Source organism: Podarcis pityusensis (genome assembly GCF_964106645.2).
Source record: "Podarcis pityusensis genome assembly, chromosome: 15".
In the NCBI taxonomy this organism is placed as follows: domain Eukaryota; kingdom Metazoa; phylum Chordata; class Lepidosauria; order Squamata; family Lacertidae; genus Podarcis; species Podarcis pityusensis.
In genome coordinates, this window is record NC_138040.1 from 34,647,086 (window position 1) to 34,670,994 (window position 23,909).

Sequence of the window (23,909 nt, forward strand, 5' to 3'; positions counted from 1 at the left end):
TGAGCCCCTGGATTCCTTTAATGGAATACCCTTGCTGCCCCAGCATTGGAGGGGCAGGCACAGCCAATCCATGCCCCTCCAGCAACCAAGAAGCTCAATGCTGCACGCAGGGAATATATAACCTAAGGCTGTCAATCAATAATTGGCAACATCAAACTCTCCCCAACAACCAGAGGAGCCCAATCACAACGGTGGCCATCCAAACTAACCCGCCCAGCAACAGAGAGGTGTCTTGTTAACCCCACCGCAATTCGTGCTCTCCGTGAAGGAGAACACACTTTATTGTGCTCCTTTCCAGTGCTTGAGTTTTTGTATTGGTATGGAGAAAATGAGCTGCTTCACCCATGCAAACCGCATGTGTACCGAAAAGAGGCACAAACTGGATGGCACATTTAGATAACATACATACACTTCTGCAATCACAACTGTACTTTCTCCAGCTGCCAAGTTATAGAAATAGGTGCAACTGTCTCCATGTTTCACCTGGCTCATGTTTGTGCTTTTTGACGCTCTTGAAGACCTATGTCCACAACAGAGAGAAGAAGATAAACAGGCTTAATAATGAAGAATGGGTTGTTTTCAATGGATTACATTATAGGGGAGGCCAGAGTGTCTTGTAACACTATCATCATCGTTTTATTTGTATGCCGCTTTTCCACAAAAAGAATCAGGCTCAAAAGCGGCTTACATCAAAGAGAACAGGAATACATCTCAAAACCAACCAGTGCTAGAACAATTTCATAATACGGTGGTACCTCTGGTTACGTACTTAATTCGTTCCGGAGGTCCGTTCTTAACCTGAAGCACCACTTTAGCTAATGGGGCCTCCCGCTGCCACCGCACCTCCGGAGCACGATTTCTGTTCTCATCCTGAAGCAAAGTTCTTAACCTGAAGCACTATTTCTGGGTTAGCAGAGTGTGTAACCTGAAGTGTATGTAACTTGAAGTGTATGTAACCCGCGGTACCACTGTAATATAATAAACCAACAACATAATAGCAGACATAACATTTAAAAACGCAATGTTTCAGTCCTGTAAATATAGCATTAACAACCTTACACTTCCCGGCAATAGCAAAGTAACGGTTTTGACACATTCACCTTCGCCTTAGAAACACCTTTCCTAAGGTGTTGCTTGCAGTAAAAAAGTGCAAGGACCAGAAAATGTAGGCTGGTATGAAGGACAAGTTGAACCAGAGCATTTAGTCTTCCCTTTCCACACACACCATCCAATCTCTGTCTCCATTCCTTGAGATGGATAAGCACCTTGCCCATGCTTCCTGTACCTTTCTGATTCCCTAGTATTAAGGCAGGGGTCAGTAACCTAAGGCCCATGGGTCAAAAGCGGCCTGCGGAGGTCGTTTGACCAGCCCATAAGCAGTGTGGCACAGGGACTCGCTTCCGCGGCACCAAAAATCACGTCTGCACATGCACAGACGCCGAAAATCGTGTCTGCGCATGCACAGACGCCATAAACCGCAGGCAGATGGGCGTGATCCAGCCCACGGAGGGATCTCCATGGGACCCATCCAGCCAAGGCAAGATAAACCTAGCTGACCCCTGTATTAAGGTCTCTGAACTTTTGCAGTAGTCCAGATCTCAGTCATACACACTGAAGCTTTCTCGCCCCAGGCTTGCATTCAGTTCAGGCCTCCACTGCATGCTGCCTGGTCTGTCAGCACCACCCTTGAGCCAGTGCCACCAACTGGACTCATCCACTTCAGCCCCGACTGGGCTAGGCGAGCTGGGTAGCACTTCCAGAGACCACCTTGTGCACAGGAACAGGTCAAAGTGCTGTGGACTCACAGCTTAGAGTTGTGAGCACCGGATTCACTTCCACAAGAAGACAGTCGTCGCACAGCAGAGTATAGCAGAGTATAGCAGAGCATAAACGACTCGGAGAGCAGCTCTGTAGAATATCTTCTTTATTCTATCTACAACTATAATACACAACTATATACAGAGCTAAGTGAGGTCTAAACAAAAATGCTGAACTGCACTGAGTGTCTGCAGCTGCTCTTAGCAGCAACCTTATCTATACACACGATCTCTCTCTAACACTCAGTCTCTCTCTCTCCGACACTTTTATGTGAGGCTGGAGCGGAATAAGTAGAGAGCAGAAACCGCCCCTCCTCTCTGGAGAATCAGCAGAGAACATCAGCAGATTCTTGGATATGGGAGAGGTGAAATCTCCTCATGGTCCCATAGCATTTGCCTTCATTCCACAGAAGACAATCTCCCCACATCTCTCTCTCTCTGTGCTCCTGAAGTGGCTGGTCAAGGCAACCGGGCATTGTTTTGTTCTTCTGCACTTCTGTACTGGTGCTTCAACCGGCAAAGCCATTTTAATTGCTTTCAACGATATTGTGTAAATAAACTACCATATTTTTCGCCCTATAGGACGCACTTTTCCCCCTCCAAAAATGAAGGGGAAATGTGTATGTGTCCTATGGGGCGAATGCAGGCTTTCGCTGAAGCTTGGAGAGCGAGAGGGGTCGGTGCGCACCGACCCCTCTCGCTCTCCAGGCTTCAGGAAGCTATCAGCAAGCCTTGGGAGCCCGCGGGAGTTCCCACCGGGCTCCCAAGGCTTGTGGACAGCAGCCTGTTCTCGGGGCTGGGGTCGGGGGAAGCTCGGGCTTCCCCAGCCCCACGCCTGGGGGGGAAATAAAAAATGTTTTCTTTATCCCCCCCCAAAAAAACTAGGTGCACCCTATGGGCTGATGTGCCCTATAGGGCGAATAATACGGTATATTCATTTCTATTGCGTTTGTTGGTTCTTGCTCAAGGTAAGCAAGACAATATCAGCATTTGTAACATAATTGGGTCTATTGCCTTTGCTGCCTGCCCAACACTGCCACAGCTGACTTGGATGGGGCAAGGCAGGGCACATGCCCTGGCAGAACTCATCTGACACAGTGCCAACTCCAGGGGACCCTAGGTGCCTGAGCATCGCAAAATTTTCACTGTGGGTGCCTGGCCTCTGCCCGTGGCCGTCCACTACCTTACCTCCAGTGCCATGGCAGCAACCGGCTAGGGCCTCTGCCTCCACTGTTGGGCCTCTGCTGGGGCCACAGACATGCACCAATGGTCTGTTATTCCCACACACACACAGCTGGTTGCCTCTGTGGAAGCACAGAAGCAGCGCGCGATGACATGATGGCACATCATGGCATCACGTTGTGCACGCTGCTGGGCACCCACAGTCTAGGGCCCAAGTCGGGTCCCTCTGCATGATTGTGTCCATGCATCCCCAACTTCGTTGCTCCCCTGCCCCAGCCCAGTTCAGATAGGTACAATAAAGGTCAAGGACCCCTGGACGGTTAAGTCCAGTCAAAGGCGACTATGGGGTTGCGGTGCTCATCTCACTTTCAAGCCGAGGGAGGCAGCGTTTGTCCACAGACAGCTTTCTGGGTCATGTGGCCAGCAGTACTAAAGCGCTTCTGGTACAACGGATCACCGTGACGGAAGCCAGAGCACACAGAAACACCATTTACCTTCCCGCCACAGCGGTACCTATTTATCTACTTGCACTGGCATGCTTTCAAACTGTTAGGTAGGCAGGAGCTGGGACAGAGCAACGGGAGCTCCCCTGTTGCAGGGATTCGAACCGCCGACCTTCCAGTCAGCAAGCCCAAAAGGCTCAGTGGTTTAGACCACAGTGTCACCAGCATCCAGTCCAGGTAAGTGGCAGTGATACCAGTGACAGGAGTGTTTCCATCCCATCCAGTGCGTTGTCCAAATCCTGATTTATGGTTTGCCTCGCTCTCCACAAACCATGAGCTGCAGCCAATCATTGTTCAATGGCTTACTGCTAATGGTATCTCTGGAAGAGACAAACCATGAGCCTGTATTCAAGCAGCACCCATAAGCTGAGCCATGGCTCCCAGCAGCAGGACCAGAGGAGGAACAACGCAGTCACAGTCTCTTCAGGAGTCCACAAATTCTCACTAAGCCCTAATTTGGCTTAGAGCTTAGAACTGAGCCTATACCTCCATGCCTGGTTCTTAGTTAGGCCAAGACTTAAAAGTTGGCCAATTGTCCTGCACCCATCTTCCTTGCAACAAGATTTCTGCTCATCTCTGGGCTGTGAAAGACTCCATTTGGACTGGATGTCTTGATCTCCTTACCAACTGCTCCTAAAGTTCCTTAGCAGGCAGAACCTAATCTCATTTGGCTGTCAACATTCCCCTGCTAACAGTTTTAAGTGCCCATGACTATACTTAGCTCAATTTCTTATTGAAGTAAAGTAAATCAATACACACCAGATGGAGTTAAGAGTATCTATGTTGGCTATTGCAACAGCTTAGCTAAATTGGTTTAAAATAGCATCTTTAGCTAAGCTGGGCACATGTAAGTATTTACACAAGAGTTGCTGAACTTATTGTGTCTGTAAGAGACTTGTTTCTTCTATCCAAACCTTTGGATTTACTCCATTCCTACCACCTTAGGATTTCACTCCTTCGCAGCAGTTGTGGCCTCTTAATAGTCCCCAATTCAGAAAGTTAGCAAGAGTCTCCTCTTCCAATGGCCTGCATCACAAAAGGAGTCTTGGGTGGTGTGGCACACTGTAGAAATAGCTCTGAACTGAATTGTTGATGAACGCTGGGCTAAGGCATCTTAGGAGTTCCTGGCAAGATCCTAAATGGGCATACAGCCCTAGGGCAGCAACCTCACTGAAGCCAAGCAGCCATCAGAGCCTGGATGGAACACTGGCCTGGGAACTCTGTCTGTGCTGCCTTGAGTTCTGTTGGAGCATAAATTCAGCAAATAGATCTAAGGGGGTCTTAGCAGCTATGCAGTGTGGCTGAACTTTAAAGGAAGAACTTGTGCATACCTGGAAAAAGATCTGAGATGGAGTATGCACCTTTAAACCACATTCAAAGCACATTTTCCCCTCTCAAAGAATTCTGGTTGCTGCAGTTTGCCCCTCACAGAGTTATAGTTCCCAGCAACCCTTAACAAACTACAAGGCCCATAATTCTTTGAGAGTGTAAATAAGTTTTGATGGATGTAATAATGGAAAACCGATTGGTATAGTTTTCGTAAAATGTGCAGGGTTATAAGATATGTAAAATGAACCCTGAAAAGAGAAGAAGGGAAATCATTGCTATCTTAAGTATGTAAAATGTTTATTTGAAATTGTAAAACAGAAAATTTAATAAAAATCTTATTAAAAAATAAAATAAAAGATAAGTGTCTGCCCACAGGCTCTCAGTCTAATGCCCATGTTACAAAAGAGGAAAGGAATTGGAAACAATAAAAATAAAAGCAAGAGAAATCAGACACTGATTCTACTTCCTAAGCAATTGTCTGCACAGTCTTCTTTGGCGGTGATATACTCAGTACGCAGTGGATGTACTAGATTTTAAAAGGAAACAATAGAAAAGGTAAATCGGAGAAGCCAAACTTCAGACTGGGGCCCAGGAGCAGCAAGCACAAGCTCTTCCAAGGTGCCTTCCCACGGTGCCATTCTGTGATTGTATTGCGAAAGGGAGCCGACTTGTGGGCTGCAGGTCAAATTTCACCTGCCAGAAGGTGCCCCTGCCCACCCTGCCCGCTTTATCTTCCAGTCTGAGGCAAAGAGAGGAAGAGAGGGCTGTGCCCTTGAGTGTCTGGCGAATGGGTGTGCTCTGTGTGCATGAATGCGCAAGTGTGGCCAATAGGCGTGCCCACACATGTATACTTGGGCATTGCCCACCGTTGGCATGTAGCCCTTGGAGGGACGGTTGACAATGCAGCCCTCAGGCCAAAAGACGCCAGTCACCCCTGCTATATTAGAGCACATTAGAGCTCCCAGGATTCTTTGGGGGAAGTCACTGGCAGTTTAAAGTGACATGTTACTGTTTTAAATGTACAGTGCATTTGTGGCCTGTGTTCATATGTCCTTATGTGTCTAGTTGGCACTTCATATCACGCAACCAAGCCTGCCTAATCAAACTCACTGTGGTTTTTCTTTCATAGCCCCACCCTCAAGCTGAGTCATAGTACAGCTCAGCTGAGCAAAGATTATATATACCCTATATATCTACAGGTGTGCACACTTTCTGTTTGGTGACAGCGGAGGTGATTCCTAGGATGGCGAGCCAAACGAAGAACAGGGCTCTGATCATTGTCAATTACAATTTCCATGGAAGAAATGCGGGAAGCGAACTCAGCCCAAGACCGGGAGCCAGGAAGGAAGCAGACAGGATTTTCAAAGCATTATCCAAGTGCCATTATGCCGTGAAAATTCACCTTGACTTGACAGCTAAAAAAATAGAAGAACTTTATGAGGAAGGTATGTGTACGGCTTGGCTTCTGTCGTGTTTGACAGCCTGGAACGTGTCCTAAGAACAGGGCTTCAGTTTCTGGAAACCACAGGAGGGGAAAAAGCTCTTGCACTCGGGTCTTGATTATGAGCTTCCCATAGGTATCTGGTTGGCTGGTGTAAGAACAGGGTGCCGGTCCTGATGACATACCCTCCAACATTTCTCCAATAGTGACGTCCTATTTCATCATAATTATATGAATAATTGTACTCTTTGTACCCCACCCATCTGTCTGGGTTGCCCCAGCCACTCAGACCAGCTTCCAGCATATATAAAAACATAATAAAACGCTAAACATTTTTTTAAAACTTCCCTATTCAGAGCTACCTTCAGATGGCTTGGGGGGTTGGATAACTCTATACCCTCCTACATTTCTCTGATGAAAATAGAGATGTCCTAAGGACATTCCGGGATCAAATCAGAAACTGGCTTCTGTAAATCCAGAATTCTGAAAAATAGGGACACTTGGAGGATCTGATCTAATGGGCCACTGGCCTCAACCAGCAAGGCTTTTCTTGGGTTCTTAGAGCTCTGTATGTTTACTCTGAAGAAGTGACAATTCAAATCCCCATGACAGGGTGAGCTCCCGTTGCTCAGTCCCTGCTCTTGCCAACCTAGCAGTTCGAAAGCATGAAGTGCAAGTAGATAAATAGGTACCGCTCCGGCTTGAAGGTAAACAGTGTTTCGTGTGCTGCTCTGGTTCGCCAGAAGCGGCTTAGCCATGCTGGCCACATGACCCGGAAGCTGTACGCCGGCTCCCTCGGCCAATAAAGCGAGATGAGCGCCGCAACCCCAGAGTCGGCCACGACTGGACCTAATGGTCAGGGGTCCCTTTACCTTTAATAGTGGTCTTCAAATATCTGAAGGGCTGTCATTCAGAATACACAGCAGATTTTATCCTCTGCGGTTCCAGAGCTGGAATAAATGAGTGGAGCAAGATTTCACTTTAGGAGAAACGTCCTAACAGCAAGTGCTGTTCAGCAGCCGTGGGAGATGGCAGGCTCTTCTTTTGCTGCATGTATTGAGGCACAGGCTTCAGGGCTACCTGTCAGGGGTGCGGCAGTTGCACCTTGCATTGCAGATCTTGCACCCAGCAAGGGTCAGGGATGCCCTTTCCAGTGCTGTGATTCTATGGCTGTGCACGCATTACCAGCTTAATATGCAGCTACGTCAAGCTTTTTCCTCAATTCAGATTGAAGCCAGTTTGGGGGTGGGGGTGGGAGGGGAGGCATCAAAACACAGTATTTCATAAGACACAACAGGATAGATAGTGGATCGCGACTAATGTCTTCGATACAGCACTTTCTAAACCAGCAATGGGTGCACACCAATGCAGAGTAAACAGGAGTGTGTAGCCTATATTGTGTTTGGGAAATAGAATAGCATGCCAATACAGGATCTGCTTCCTGGTCTGCCAGATTCAGCAAAAATATATTTGTGTGCCAATTGCTAATCTTTGCAAACAACACATCTGAGAGGTTTGTCACAAACGCAGATCGTCAAGATAGCAAGACCCATCTTTTGAACTTGTTGTTTTAAATTACTGTGTGTTTTAATCCGGATCGTGAGCCAACTTTGATACTTTAAAATTTAATGTCTGCCGCCCTGGGACCTTTTTGGTGAAGGGTGGATTACAAATATCTAAAACAACTAAATGAATCGCTAGTAATTGACCATAGTAAAGATTAAGCCCCTCGCCATCGCCTGTCTGTGCACAAAACCCCTTTTGCACTTAGAACTTCATACGAGAGACTCGTCGTCAAGCAGATCAATTTGAACTTTGGATCCCTGCTTCGCTTCGCACATGATGCCCCACCTCTTACCTTTTCATCCAGCGTCAGTAGCTGAGCTGTGTGCAAAAGCTGCCAAAATCGTGGGCATAACCAGCCACCCTGCTTCGCCTGCCCATGTGAATGTAAATAATGCGTAGTTGCAAAGGGTCGGTAACTTTCTCATGAAGGGAAAACATTATGTAAACCGATGACTTTTTAAAAAGAGAGTGAGAGCAGGTCTTTTATTTCCATGCATTAATTTTGTACTGAAAATGAAAATTTAATAGATAGCTATCCAGCTGGTTTAGAGACCCTTTAATATAAATGCATGACCCCATAGTAAAGGTAAATAGGTAAAGGACCCCTGAACGGTTAAGTCCAAAGGTGACTATGGGGTTGCAGCGCTCATGATTTATGGGCTACTACTAAAATGAGGCTGCATTTTAAATTGTATTTTAACCCATATTTTAATTAACTGGTTTTTTCCCCCTATTATGTTTTATTGTAATTTTATTGGTGTTAGCCGCCCTAAGCCTGGTTCTGGCTGGGGAGGGCAGGGTATAAATAAATTGTTGTTGTTGTTGTTGTTGTTGTTGTTGTTGTTGTTGTTGTTATGTACTGAAGTTCTCACCCTGGGCCAGCAGGGGGATACTGTAGATAGTTCAGGTCCACATATGCAAATAGGGGGTCGAAAGTGACGTTCAGTGATTGGCTAGTTACAGAAAATGGTTACTGTTGCGTTCTAGTGGAGCTCTATATAAGCAGGCTGGCTGACCCCTTCAGTTCAGTTCTGTTCTGGCCTGTGAATAAACAAGAGCTGTTTGAAGAATCGCTGGGTTGTCTGATATGTTCACCCATAACTTAACAATTATTATTATTATTATTATTATTATTATTATTAGCCTGGAAAGGTGGGGTATCAGTTTGGATCATAAGATAATATGAATGGTGGCAGTGTATTACTGTGTGCTGTATCTTTTGCAGAATGTCACGCAGATCACGGGGAGTTTTTTGTAAGCATTCTGTCCAGTCACGGAGAAGAAGGGATTATCTATGACTGCGAAGGACAGCCAGTTCAGCTCAAGCGTATTTTCCAGATATTAGAACCTGAAAGGTGTCACAAACTGGCTGGGAAACCCAAAATCTTCTTCATTCAGGTAACATCTGGAGCTGCAAGCTTGTTGACTTCAACGTGTGTAAACCGTCTGTGAGGATGATGGGGAAATTCAGACAATCTCTGTAGCTGCAGGCTTGTGACTTCACTGCTTAAATGGTCACAGTGATTATGAGCAGAGGAAAGTCTTCTCTGTCCCGTAAGCATGCCAGCTTTTCCGCAGCGTGGTGTATTGAAACATAATGGTGGTGGGGAAAGTACAGTCTTCAACCTTTTAAAAATGAAACTAGGGACATATTCATAAACCCCAGATCTCTTACCAAAAATCACTGCCTGGGGCACACACAGAGAAATGCCACATGTTGCTAAAAGCTCTACCAAATGTTGTATTCATTTTAGCAACCATAAGCTAGCTAGGATGTTGGACCTGCTACAGCAAAATGTTGCGGTGTTCAAGGCTCCTGTTCAGGTTTCCAGCTACTCCATTTTGTTCCTTCTCTCCTTCCTTGGTTTTCCACCCTTTCCATGCACTCACTTCCAGCCAAGCACTGTTTTCCACTTATATCGAGACACATTAAAAAAAATACATGAAATGCTTCCTTAACCCATGTAAAACCTTGCATTCTGGAAAAATAAAGCTACTCAGAATGTGCTTGGTTTCAGTTCTAGAGTGTATGACTCTAATGCCAAAAGGAAGAGGAAAAGGTTTATTTTCTTGCCCATTTGTCATCAGGGACAAACTCATTTTGTTCATCAAGGAATTATCTGCATTAACTTTATTGCATTTCCTAGACTCATAGTATCAGTGTAACCTATATTCTCTGAACCTTCCCGGATGTTTGACTCATCGTGGCTGGTCTCAACATGGGGGATTTCCTCCCAAAGGCAAATACAGTGGTACCTTGTGTAATGAGTATGGGTTGCTCGTGCGTAAGTTGCCGCCTCTCCTGGCTTTGTTGCCTTGTTAAACCCTTCACTTCGTGGCTGCCTCAGTCGCTAGCAGAATCCGTCAGTGGGCGTTTCTTAAATCTTTTCCAACATAAAAGTTGTTTGACACCCAGTCTCCTCCTACTCCCTCTGTGTGGAAGTCTTCTGCGCAGGGAGGGCGTGGGTAGCGGAAGACCCGTGCTCTCCCCGCTGGTGTCCGGTGAAGAGTCCTGGAGCCCTCTCGCCGATTCCCCCATCTGTCCCCCTTTATCCCTGGTGTTGCGCTGATTTGCTTCCCCATCTGCGGAGCTGCCTCTCTCCCTGCTGGGCCCTTCTCCAGCATCATTTGAGAGCCTTCCCTCCGCCTCTAGCTCCGATGTCAGTTCCCTGACATCCACCTCCCCCCCAGGACCCCCTCCACCCCCGGCCCAACCTGTTGACCCAACTTCGTCCCTTTCTTCGGCCGACGATGCGGGGAACCCCCGGAAGGAGCTGTCGCCATCCTCTGAGGATTCAAAACCCGCTTCCCACCCGTTCTGATCCCTTCCCGTGGGGTGGGCCTCCCAGTCTGATTCTTCTTCCTCCGAAGCCTCATCTCCCTCCCCTTCGGAGACAGAAAAACCCACAAAATCCTCTTCATTGTCTGTGGTTCCAAATTGCTCCTCCCAGAATCGCGCTAGTGGTTTGGGTTTGTCCGGGAACAGGCGGTGGAATTCCTCCACCAGATACCCGTCAGTGATTGCCTCCGCGGGAACCCACGTGTTTTCTGACCCGGGTTCTCCCTCCCAAGCCACCAAGTACTCCACCTGGCGCCCTCGCCACCTTGAATCAAGTATTTCCGTGGCCAAGTTGTGGTGCTCCCTCTCTTCTACCTGCGGGTGTGTGGTGACTTCTCCCTCTCACCCCGGGAATCCCCGTCCTTCCCTGTACAGTGAGAGTAGGGACCTATGGAACACCGGGTGTATCTTCATGCTGTCTGGCAATTTGAGCTTGAATGCCACGGGGTTCACCTGCTGTGTTACCTCAAACAGTCCCAGCCGCCTGGGCTGCAACTTCTTGCACCCCCCCTTAAAAGGTAACCCTTGGGTTGACAACCACATCCGATCTCCCACCCGTATGGTCTCCCCTTCCCTATGGCGCTTGTCTGCCTGCCTCTTGTAAATTTCCTTGGCCCGCTCCAAGTTCATCTTAAGTTGCTGGTGCAGGGCTTCCATTTCTTCCACAAACTGCTCTGCCGCCGGTACGCTCCAACCTTCCTCCCCACTCCCCGGGAAGGCCCTGGGGTGACACTCATAATTGGCCATGAACGGGCTCATTCCCGTTGACACATGTTCAGCGTTATTGTACGCAAATTCAGCCAGCGCTAGTTTCTCTACCCAATCGTTCTGCCTCTCGCTGACGTAGCAGCGTAGGTATTGCTGGAGTATACTGTTCGCTCTTTCTGCTTGCCCGTTGGTTTCCGGGTGTCTCGCCGTTGAGAAGCCCACTTCGACCTGCAGCAAGCTCATGAGCTTCCTCCAGAAACGGGAAGTAAATTGTTTCCCGCGGTCGGAGATGACCTTCGAAGGAGCCCCATGCAACCTGAAGATGTGATCTACAAACAACCTGGCTGTTTCCTCTGCCGTGACCGCATGTAAGCAAGCTATAAAATGGCACATTTTTGTTAGTAGATCGACCACTACCATGACCGCTGTCTTCCCCCGGGACTTGGGCAAATTGGTCATAAAATCAATGGACACCATCTCCCAAGGTTTCCCCGCCGTGGGTAAGGGTTCCAGTAATCCTGCGGGGGCAGCCCGCTCCCCCTTTGCCCTTTGGCAGCGGTCGCAACCCCGTACATATTCCCGTACATCCTCCCTCACCCTGGGCCACCAGAACTGCCTGGTGACGAGCATCATGGTTTTGTGCTGTCCAAAGTGCCCAGCTGTGGGGTTGTCGTGGAGTTGTTTGAGTACCTTCCCCCGTAGGGTCTCCCCCGGTACATACAGCTCCCCCTTATAGTACAGCACCCCTTCCTTCTCCTCAAACCCTCCTTGGGTTTCTCTTCCGTCTCGGAGTTCCCGGATTTTAGTTTGTGCGAACATGTCGTTTCTAGTAAGTCCAGCCAGTTCTCGTTGCCCCACCAAGGTTCCCCCACACACCCATCGGTCCTCGGGGATCACGTGTCGTATCTCTGGTAGCCCCTCTCCTTCCAAGTACTCCGGTTTCCGGGAGAGAGCATCTGATCTCACGTTTTCCTCTCCTGGCACGTATCGGATTTCGAAGGAAAACTTGGAGAACTCCTGTGCCCATCGAATCTGTCTCTGGTTGAGCACTCGTGCGGTCCTCCAGTATTCCAAGTTCTTGTGATCTGTACAAACCTGGATCTTGTGCTGCGCCCCTATTAGTAGATGTCGCCATCGACGAAACGCCGCATAGATCGCAAGCAGTTCGCGGTCATACACAGTATAGTTTTGCTCCGACTTGTTCAGCTTTCTCGAGAAAAAGGCACACGTTCTCCATTCCTGCTTGCTCCTCCCTGGCTGCAAAAGAACCGCCCCAATGGCTCTGTCGGACGCGTCGGTCTCTAGCCTCATGGGTTTCTCCAGATCCACGTGCAGGAGCTGCTCTTCCGATGCAAACGCCTTCTTCAGTTTTTCAAAGGATTGTTGGGCCTCCTCTGTCCAGGCGAACTTCCTTTTTCTACTGAGACAATCTGTGATGGGTGCTGTCAAGTGGGCGAAGTTCTTGATGAACTTCCTGTAGAAGTTGCTGAACCCTAGGAACCTCTGCACGTCCTTCCGGGTTTTGGGAGCCTTCCACTCCAGCACTGCCTGCACCTTGCTTGGGTCCATCGCTAAGCCTTTGTCTGACAACTGGTACCCCAGAAACTCGACTTCTCTGGCGTGAAACTGACATTTTTCCAGCTTGACCCACAACTGGTGCTTCTGCAGTCTCTTTAGCACTTCCCTGACGTCTCTGACATGTTGCTTCTCATTGTCCGAATAGATTAAGACGTCGTCCAAGAAGGCTACGCAGTTCTTGTACAGCAGGGACCCCAACACGTGGTGCATGAAAGCTTGAAAACAGGCGGAGCCTGACTGTAATCCAAAGGGCATAACTAAGTACTCAAAGGCCCCCAGGGGAGTGAACATTGTGGTCTTCCATTCGTCCCCCTCCCTCATCCTAATCAAATTGTAGGCTCCCCTGAGGTCCAGCTTGGCAAAAATCTTTCCCTGCCTCACCCGTGTTAAAATGTCGTCAATCCTGGGCATTGGGAAGGTCACGGGTTCTGATACCAAATTTAACGCCCTAAAATCTACGACCAATCTGGGCTGGTTAGTCCCTTTTTTGTCCACGAAGAACACCGGACTGCCCCCCACCGCCTTTGATTCCCTTATGAACCCCCTCTTCAGGTTCTTGTCAATAAACTCCCGCAACTCCTTCATCTCCTTGTCCGACATGGCATACAGTTTACCCACCGGTAGCTGCACCCCAGGGAGCAAGTTGATTTGGCAGTCAAAGGGCCTATGTGGGAGTAGTCTATCTGCCTCCTTCTCGCTGAAGACCTCCTGCAGGTCAGCATATTGTGGTGGCACCTCCCCTTTCGGCTCCACAGCTATCCCAGCCACCCTGGCCACGGTCATTCTTGGGGTTTCTCCCCCTAGACAGTGTTCCAAGCAGTAAGCGGACCCAAAGGTGACCGTTCTCTGATGCCATGCCACCACTGGATCATGTTGTGCTAGCCAGCTCATCCCTAATATTATTGGGGGCCCTGCCAGTGAGGCTACGTGAAAGGCGATGGTCTCCGTGTGCCTGGAAACCCTCATTCTCATTGGTAGGGTCTGGTGCGTCACTTCCCCTCCCAGAAGCTCCCTGCCATCAATGGTGGTTACTTGCAAGGGGAAATCCAGGGGCAGCAGGTGGAGCTGGTGCTCTAGTGCAAAGTCCTTGCTGAAGAAATTGCAGGAACTGCCTGAATCCAACAGCCCTTTCACCTTGACTGGGTGCCCATTTGGGAGTTCTAGCACCACTTCTATGGCTATAGCCGCCCTGGGGGGGTCTGGTCGGGGCACTTCTATTGGTTGCTGGCCTGGCTGCTGTGCCCGCTGAGTGGCAGCCAAGTGTTGGCGTTTCCCTGCTCCTTTACCATCTCCTCCTCACCCCCTGCAGCTCCCACTATCCCTTGCCAGGCCTTTCTTTGCGGGCAGACCCTGGCAAAATGTCCTGGCCGCTGGCAGAGAAAACACTTCTTGGTGGTTTTCCCATCCTTTCCCTCCCTCTTGCGGCCTTCACTGGAGTTTGAAATCTCCCGCGTGCGTGCCCCATCTATTTCCATTGGCTCCGCCGGTGGGGAAGGCTGCCTTGGTATTTCAGGAATGCGGTAGTCATGGTAACGTTGCTCTCTCCCTTCCCGCTTCTCCTGGGCCCGCGCTTCCTGCCTTACACCAATCGCAAGCACAGCCTTGGTCAGCTGATCCATTGACTGCAGGCGGGGTGCGCGGGAAAGCTCGTCCTTCACCGTTGGGGACAACCCCTCCTTGAACAGCATTTGAATGGGTTCAGAGTCTAAATCCCACCCGAGCCGGTGGACTAACATGGCAAAGCGTGACCAGTAGTCTCTAACTGACTGGTTCCCGTTTGCAGCCCATCAGTTCCCGCCGAGTCACACTTTGCTGTACATCACTGGAATACATCGCATCCATCGCCTGGAAGAATTTCCTCAGGTCTTTCAAGGCGGCATTCTGCGTTGCCATTAGGGGCCTGATCCATTCTCTGGCCCCATCCTGCAGATGTCCAACAATATAGGCAACCCTCTCCCCATCGTCTGCAAAATCATTCTGTTGCAGTTCCAACGCGTACTCTATTTCCATTCGGAACGCACTGTAGTCCTGGGGTTTCCCTCCAAACTTGTGTACCAGTCCCGGTACCTTCCTTGCTACGGGGGTGGGTCTGACCTGAGCATCCTGAGACCGCCTTTCGTCCAGCCGCGCCGTCAGCAGAGCCACATGCTGTTCCAAATCTCGGTTCCTCTCCACCAGATTTTGCCCTCCAGCTGCTCCCTCTGTGGCGCCAGCTTCTCCGGTTTTGCTCATGATGCTGCCTGCCTGTCGCTGTGCACGAGCGACGTCAGGGACTGACGGATTGCTGTAATGAGTATGGGTTGCTCGTGCGTAAGTTGCCGCCTCTCCTGGCTTTGTTGCCTTGTTAAACCTTTCAGTCTGGGCAGCCCTTCACTTTGTGGCTGCCTCAGTCGCTAGCAGAATACGTCAGTGGGCGTTTCTTAAATCTTTTCCAACATAAAAGTTGTTTGACACCCAGTCTCCTCCTACTCTCTCTGCGCGGAAGTCTTCTGCGCAGGGAGGGCGTGGGTAGCGGAGGACCCGTGCTCTCCCCGCTGGTGTCCGGTGAAGAGTCCTGGAGCCCTCTCGCTGATTCCCCCATCTGCCCCCCTTTATCCCTGGTGTTGCGCTGATTTGCTTCCCCATCTGCTGAGCTGCCTCTCTCCCTGCTGGGCCCTTCTCCAGCATCATTTGAGAGCCTTCCCTCCGCCTCTAGCTCCGATGTCAGTTCCCTGACACCTTGGTTTTAGAACAGCTTAGTTTATGAAGAACTTGGAAACAGAATGCTGCAAACCAGGAAGTAGGTCTTTGTGAACTTTGCTTTGGAAGCTGAACATTTTCCGCTTCCTGTTGAGTGTGTTCCATTTTTAAATTACTGTATTTTTCGCTCTATAAGATGCACCAGACCACAAGACGCACCTAGTTTTTGGAGGAGGAAAACAAGAAAAAAAATATTCTGAATCCCAGAAGCCAGAACAGCAAGAGGGATCGCTGCGCAGCGAAAGCAGCAATCCCTCTTGCTGTTCTGGCTTCTGGGATAGCTGCGCAGCCTGCATTCGCTCCATAAGACGCACACACATTTCCCCTTACTTTTAAGGAGGGGAAAAGTGAGTCTTATAGAGCAAAAAATACGGTAAGTCCCCGCTGCTATTCAGAGGCTTCCTGTTGAGTCTGTCAGCTGTTGAGTCCTGAGCACCTACGCAAAACAGAGGTGATATTTGGAGCTTTTGTTTTTGGTATTTTTTTGCATTTTTGTTTGTGTGGCTTTTTCATTTTTTTGACTGTGACTTGTTCTTTGTTTTATGGGACTGACTTGTGACTGTGGCTTGTGACTTCATTTTTGTGACTTGTTTTTGTGACTCTGTGGAACCCAGTTCAGCTACTGATTGATTGATTGATTGATTGTGTGACTACAGAAATGGATAAAAGCCCCCCAACCAAATAATGACTATCATCAGTGCACATAAGAAAAAATAATAATTTTAATTTTTATCACCTACAATTCTGTCTTATTTATTTTATAGTGCAGTACATTGATTATTGCTTTCATTTTATGGATCAATGGTCTTGTTAGATAGTAAAATCCATGTTAAATTGCTGTTTTAGGGGTTGTTTTTAAAAGTGTGGAACAAATTAATCCATTTTGCATTACTTTCTATGGGAAAGCATGGCTTGGTTTTAGAACACTTTGGTTTTGGAACAGACTTCCGGAACGGATTAAGTTTGGGAACCAAGGTACCACTGTACCAGCTTCAGAAGAGGCATCCTTCTCAAGACCACAGCAGGGAGGAAAGAGTTACATTTCCCCTTCTCCCAATAATTATCCCCTCTTGAGTGATGCTATTTGCACTTTAAAAAAACAAAAACCTGCATGTTAAATGAAGCAGCACATCTTATAGGCATGAGCCTGGAAACTGAACTGAACTGAGCCTGGAAACAAATGGGTAGGCAGCAAAATTGCACAGCAAAGGGATCATGCTTCTGATAAATGTGTTCTGGGACAGGAAAAAAAAAACTCAAAGCAACAAATGAAGGCAGAATACAGAGGATCTAGGCTTTATTCTCTGGGTTAGGCACATGGGACAAGAAGGATGCTTTTAGAAGCACACACAGAAACACTGAATAGAAATATAACTCTGGTGGGGAAAGCACAGCCATAAACATTTCAGAAATGAAAATAGGGGCATATTCACAGACCCCAGTTCTCTTACCACCACCCAGGGCACACACCCAAAACGACACACATTGCAAAAAGCTCCATTGCTTGTTGTATTTTTTTTTATCAATAACAGATTGTCCAGTATTGTTTGTTAAGCGCTAGCTAGGATGTTGGACCTGCTGCAACAAAATGTTGCAGCGTAGAAAACTCCTGTTCAGGTTCCAGCCATACAGCGGTTGCATTTGCTGTGCTTTCTAGGCCTGCCGTGGAGTGGAAATTGATCAAGGTGTTTGGCTGCAGACAGACAGCGGTGAAGCACAGACTGAGTGTTTCTCACACTATCTCTCCGTTCCTCAAGACACTGCAGTGATGTATTCTTGCTGTCCAGGTATGTAAGTCCTGTATGGAATGTTGAAAGGCTCGGGACAGCCAAAGAAACAATTCCTTTTCCCCACGCATAAGCTATGAAATTCATTCCCACAATACGTCAGGATGACCATCAACCTCAATGACTTTATTATTAGACATGTTCAGGTAGATTAAGGCTGTCCATTGCTCATTAGCAAGCTTATTGTAATAACCTGCAGTTTTATAAGAGTATATATTTACAGTAGATAATTAAATGAACAAGTTAAATGAATTTGGATATGCAGAAGATATTTAAAAAAAATAATTTAAGGAACCGCAGAGAGAGGGGGGAGTCAAATTTTGAAATGTTAAATGCATTGTCAAACTAATGAAATGTATAAAATTGAAAAATAACAATAAAAAACTAAAAAAGAGAGGAAAAAATAGGGGGACGGGAAGGCTGTCTGTTGCTACTAGCTTCAAAGCTCCAACCCTAGCTATGGAGGGGGGTAGCTGGGTTTCTTTGCCCCTGATGAAACCATCAGAGGGGTGCCATTGAGGCTCACCCCCCCATACGCAAATGCATGTTGGGGGGTGTGCCAAACTGGGTCTTTGACGCGGGTGAAATAAAGCCTAGTTTCTCGTCTGCCTGCAGTGTCAGAGGAGGTTTAATAATAATAATAATAATAATAATAATAATAATAATAAATTTTATTTATACCCCGCCCTCCCCGGCCAGAGCCAGGTTCAGGGCGGCTAACACCAGTAAAAATTAGTGAAAACATAATAGGAGGGGAACCCTATTTAAAATGCAGGTTAAAGTGCAATTTAAAATGCAGCCTCATTTAAAAAGTAACCCATAGATCACATAAAGGGAGGGAAACATAAGGGTCAGACTGAGTCCAAACCAAAGGCCAGGTGGAACAGCTCTGTCTTACAGGCCCTATGGAAAGAAATCAGATCCCGCAGGGCCCTGGTCTCATGAGACAAAGTGTTCCATCAGGCTGGAGCCAATGTTGAAAAGGCCCTGGCCCTGGTTGAGGCTAATCTGACTTCCTTAGGGCCCGGGACCTCTAGAGTGTTGCTGTTTATGGACCTTAAGGTCCTCCGTGGGGCATACAGGGAGAGGCGGTCCTATAGGTACGTGGGTCCTGCATACGGCTTTAAAGGTATGCCTCAGGATACCAAACTGCTGGGATCACAGAGTTGTAGAGTTGGAAGGGACCATGAGGGTCAACTATTCCAACCCCTTGCAATGCAGGAATCTTTTGCCCAACATGGGGCTCGAACCCAAGACCCTGTGATGAAGAGTCTCATGCTCTACCGACTGAGCTATGGAGAGGGCTGTTGCACTCAGGTCCTGCCTGAGAGCGTCCCAAAGGCATCTGATTGGCCGCTGTGAGTAAAGAATGCCGGACTGGCTTGACCCAGCAGGACTCTTCTTTATGTATGCCTAGCAACCCAGCGCTGTACAAGATCGAAGCAAATTTCACCCAAGTATGCCCAAGTAAGTGTGCACTCTTTATAAAGATTGGAGGAGTGAGGTTACTACCCCTCTATTACCCCTCTAACGCGGGTGGCGTTGTGGTCTAAACCACTGAGCCTCTTGGGCTTGCCAGTCAGAAGGTCAGCGGTTCAAATCCCTGTGATTGGGTGAGCTCCCGTTGCTTTGTCCCAGCTCCTGCCAACCTAGCAGTTCGAAAGCACATCAGTGCAAATAGATAAATAGGTACCATTGTGGCGGGAAGGTAAACAGCGTTCCCGTGTGCTCTGGTTTCCGTCACAGTGTCCCATTGCACCAGAAGCGGCTTAGTCATACTGGCCACATGACCCGGAAAGCTGTCTATGGACAAACGCCGGTTCCCTCGGCCTGAAAGCGAGATGAGCGCCGCAACCCCATAGTCGCCTTTGACTGCACTTAACCGTCCAGGGGTCCTTTACCTTACCCCTCTATTATTGTCCATGTTGGGTCGCTCAACCATTGCTACTGTGTCCTTTCTTTTAGCAGATCAAGATGATCAGGTGACAGCAAAAACTGCAAGGTTTTTAGCGGGGGCAATTAGAATAAGATCTACAATTTGATTATTGATGCAAAACCCCAGAATGGATTTTCTATAGTTCAGTTTTTACCTCTATCTTCAGTACATTTTATTTCATTGCTATGGCTAGTGGCCGATGCAAATAAAGATTCTTCCGATTTTGAAGTGTGCATATGTATGGGTAGATTTGTGGGGTTGTGGCTGAAACGTACTAGAGTAGCTCTAATAGAAGAAGCATGATTGCTGCCAAGAAATTTGTTTTCAAGGCACCACCTTGCTGAAGGAGACCAGTGCTCTTCAAGTTCTTTTTTCCTGGTGTTTTCAGGCTATGCTTCGTTCATCAATCGGTGGGAATCCATGTTCCTCAAGGCCTTGCTGGACCTGCTAGAAGGAGAGGAATGCCATCTTGAAGTTGCCAGTTTGATGACCCGAATTAGCGGGACAGTCGCCTTGCAGGAAGCGAAAGGGAAATACAGAGGAGGTAAAGAAATGCCCTGCTTCGTCACCAAGATGGTGAGAGAGGTTTACCCCTTCTCACAAGGAAGACAGGCCTCAGGTGATCTCTCCAGTTCCACCAGGGAGTGTAGCAGCAACGAAGCGTAAGGAATCAGCCGCATTTCTTGTCTGGACAAGGACTCCTGTGAAGCCAGGAAGCAGCTCCACCATGAGAAACGTGCGATTGTTGCAAACTGGGCAATAATGGCCTTTTTGCTCTCCAGTGAAGGGTGAATAACACAAGCACATCTGATAGGATGGAGGTTTATAGTATGTGTGCCTTCTGCTCTTCCCTCAGTCTTCAAAATTTAATGAACCTGTTGCCTAACATCTGAGGTGGCCTAAACACCCAACTTGTCCCAGAACTAAGAAAAGGGAATTCCTGCTCCCTCTGCTTCGATGAAGACCTGCGGAACCTGCAGCAAAACATTACAGCATGGAGTGCTCCTGTTCAGGGTTCCATGCCTTCTTCAAGGCTACTCCATTCCTTTCCACCTTCCCAACATTCTATACTCCATGCACTGGGCTGCTTTGAGGTTCCCTACCTCTAGGGCTTCTGCTAGAAAAAGAAAATATATCTCAGCAGAATCTATTTCCCTCTCCCTATTGATACCACCCTACTGGGGTGCTATGTTGCATACTTAAAAGATCCACACTTAGAAAAAGACTTCATGGTCAGTGTATAGAACAAGGTGGCCCCATGTGCTACTGAGACAATTCTGTCCATGAAATATTGCCATGGGACAGTCCTCTGCCGGAAAGGCTGTCCAGTCCCAGTCTGGTTTAAAGAGAAGTGTAAGAACAGAGATCAGGAGTGAACCTTGAAGTTGTCCATCAACAATGAGTACCTGGACAGCAGACTGAGCAGGTATACAGCTCACCTGGCCTCAACTTATCCTGTTTGCCAGGGGCAGCCTCTATTCTTGTTTAGCTGTTTCCTATTCTCGTCCCTGTTTTTCCCTTTGGAGACGCCTTGTTAAAATCATGTTGCCGCGACTGTCGTTCTTCAGGGTTCAGCTTCTTCTGCACGGTCTCCAAAGAGGAGAGAGATGGACACCTCTTAATAATCGTTGATTTATTACTGCCTTCTGAACAACCCTGAACAAAACGCAATAGCAGCAAATATATTTTAAGCAAGACTGAAACCACAGCAAAGTACCATATTTTTCCGTGTATAAGACTAGGTTTTTCCCCTAAAAAATAAATGTCAAAAATTAGGGGGTGTTTTATACATGGATACATCTCTCCCCCCCCCCCCCATTTTCTTAAATCTGAATCCCCCAAAATAGGGGGCATCTTATACATGGGGGCATCTTATAGATGGAAAAATATGGTAGATACTTGTGACAAACACCCATTTTATCCAGTTGGGGAAGCCCGTCAAAACAAAAATGTCTCCAATTGTTTCCAGAAAGCAGATAGTGAGCACCTGTTGTATCTTGAAAGGAATGCTATTCTATAGAACAGGGGCAGCCCCACTAGGCACCCAGTCTGGGTTACTGCATGTCTCTAATGCAGCTGTGAGGAACTGTTGGTCCTCCAGATGTTGATGGACTGCAACTCCCATCAGCCCTAGCAGGTGCAGCCCAATGGTCAGGGCTGATGGGAGTTGCAGTTCAGCAACACCTGGAAGACCCCCAGTTTCCCACACCTGTTTAATGTGGGCTGTGTGTGCATGAGCACTAAGACTCCAAGGACAGCCTTCTGTTTAGCATGTAATGAAGGGTGGTGTTCATTTCCAACAGTTGATAATAAGCCACGGTAGGAGATTTTTGGTTTTTCAATAAATCTTTAACCATTCACCATGGAAAGAAGACAAAGTCCGTACCAGAGAAGAATGGCAAGTTAAGCCGATGGACTGCGCTGAAATGGCAAAGCTGACTGGAAAACTCAGGAACCAAGACATCAAAAATTTCTAAAAAGAATGGGGGGAAATTTATAATTCATCTAGGAGACCACTGCAAGCAAATGGAAACATTAGCGGGATTTGAAACCCACTTGCAATGTAATACTATGGATGATATGGATTGAAAAATATAGAATATGGAATAATATGCAGTTGTAAACATTGACAATAGGACCCATGGACGGAATGGGGAGAAGTCTCGAGATTCAGAGTAATCTCTATATATGGATATGCATTTGGAATGTTATAAATTTATATTTGTAAAATCAAATAAAAACGATTTCCAAAAAAAAAACCCCATCCACCAGGGAAGTATACCATACTATTACTGTACTATACTATATTTACTATACTATACTTACTTACTGGAAACAGTAAGGTTGCACTCTAGCCTTCCAGGAAGAACATTACAGCAAGGGGGAAATGATCCTGACGTCAACAACCACCAAGGGAAGGGGCAGTTGCAGGGAGTTTGCATCCTTGCCCCTCTCTCTACCAGAAAGAAAACTCAGCTCCCCTGGCTAGTTGCCCTAGCAATTAGATTCTAAATTACACTCGGCTCTCTGCCACCAGCCAAGAAAATTAAAAGACTTGTCATGTGCTTACTAAGAGAACAGTCCGAGTGTAGTTTTATTGGGTGTGGAGCATTATCGTAAGCTGGTTTTATTGTGTTGTATATTTTAAACTGCTACAACCTGCCGAAGCCCTAGGGGTGAAGTGAGATGGAAATAGATAATTTATTATTCTAAAATGCAGGATACATAATGTTGTTCTTGAGCCACAACATTGCAAGAACATTGCAAGAATGGATGTGTTCATATTCATCACTTGTGCTACCCTGGCTTGGCGTCTCCAAATCTAAATTTTAATATAAACTCCTTAGGATAAAGACTTGGTTTTTGCTTATAAAGAGCCGTGTCTATCGATCTTCCATAGATAAAAAATGAGTGAGATGGATGGATCGGAGAGTGAATGAGTCTATTTCTATGCTACCCTTCATCACAAATGATTCCAAGGTTGTTTTACACACACAAATCAATAAAACCATAAAATATAATAGCATAAAACCCCTTATGGAAATAGCAGGCTGAGATCTAGAAAACCTAAAGGCTTGGTAAAATAAAAACAGTTTTTGCCTAATGGATAAATAGAGTAGGTGTGCTGGTCCCGAGGGTTATCTGTGCGGCGAGGTCCGAGTCTGGTCCGAGGTCAAGGGTGCGGTATGGAGGCTGTCTGTCAAAGCTGAAGCTGGGTCCAAGGCAGCAAGTCAGGTGAGGTCAGGAGCTCCGACAGAAGAGCAGGACTGGGTGCAGGCAGGAACAGGTTACCAACAATGTTGCTCCCGCAACCTGGGACTGGGGCTGGCTGGCTTTTATCTGCCCCGAGGCATAGGGCGGTCCTGGTCCACAGGTGACTCACCTCTCCTGGCCTGGAGGCGGGGACTCCTCCTGCGGGAACTTAGTTCCCTCCACCTCTCTGCCCTGAGCCTCTGCAGCTCAGGAGAGGCTGGAGGGTTACCGGACCCAGAGGCAACCTCAGCTTCCTCTGACGGGGCTGAGAGTGGAGCACCTGCAGGCAATGGGTCCTCCATCATCTCAGGAGCCAGAGCAGACTCAGCTGATGCCTGCACCTGAGGGTCCAGCACAGGTGAGGACCCTTCAGGCTCAAGCCCCAGCCCCGGCTCAGCTGGTTCTGGAGGCGGGGACTCCTGTGCAGGCTGGGATCCCTCAGGTTCAGCCTCTGAGTCCGAATCCCAGGCCATCACACCAGGTAGCCCTCTCTGGGAAGATAGGCAAAATTTATGAAGGGTAGCTAATCATCTCTCAAGCAGTGTTAAAAACTGGGATATGAAAGCTAGGAGCTAAATGGCACCTTAAACCTAGGTTACGGGCACTGCAAAGTCTAGGCATGCTTTTTAAAATAAAAATACAAAGCTGAAAATGAATAAACTGCAGCTAAAATCTTATGTTCATTTTTCACATGGTCTAGTCCTCATCTGAAGACTGCAAAAAACAAACCC

At 47.7% G+C, this 23,909-nt stretch overlaps 1 protein-coding gene across 1 annotated transcript; it reads left to right on the forward strand.

The window, feature by feature from the left end:
• The first annotated feature begins 6,003 nt into the window (after positions 1–6,003).
• Positions 6,004–22,184, forward strand: LOC308463834 (caspase-3-like). The gene is made up of 4 exons (XM_080982621.1): positions 6,004–6,276; positions 9,064–9,236; positions 17,360–17,489; positions 19,814–22,184. The coding sequence occupies exons 1-4, from the start codon at positions 6,075–6,077 to the stop codon at positions 20,089–20,091; spliced, it is 783 nt and encodes a 260-aa protein (XP_080838747.1). The 5' UTR covers positions 6,004–6,074; the 3' UTR covers positions 20,092–22,184.
• Positions 22,185–23,909: the final 1,725 nt, after the last annotated feature.

Bases quoted from the DNA above. Each gene is read 5' to 3' on its own strand.
- LOC308463834 (XM_080982621.1), top strand. From the start codon at position 6,075: ATGGCGAGCCAAACGAAGAACAGGGCTCTGATCATTGTCAATTACAAT. The intron at 6,277-9,063 runs GTATGTGTACGG...TATCTTTTGCAG, and splicing joins AGAAGAACTTTATGAGGAAG to AATGTCACGCAGATCACGGG. The intron at 17,490-19,813 runs GTATGTAAGTCC...TGGTGTTTTCAG, and splicing joins GATGTATTCTTGCTGTCCAG to GCTATGCTTCGTTCATCAAT.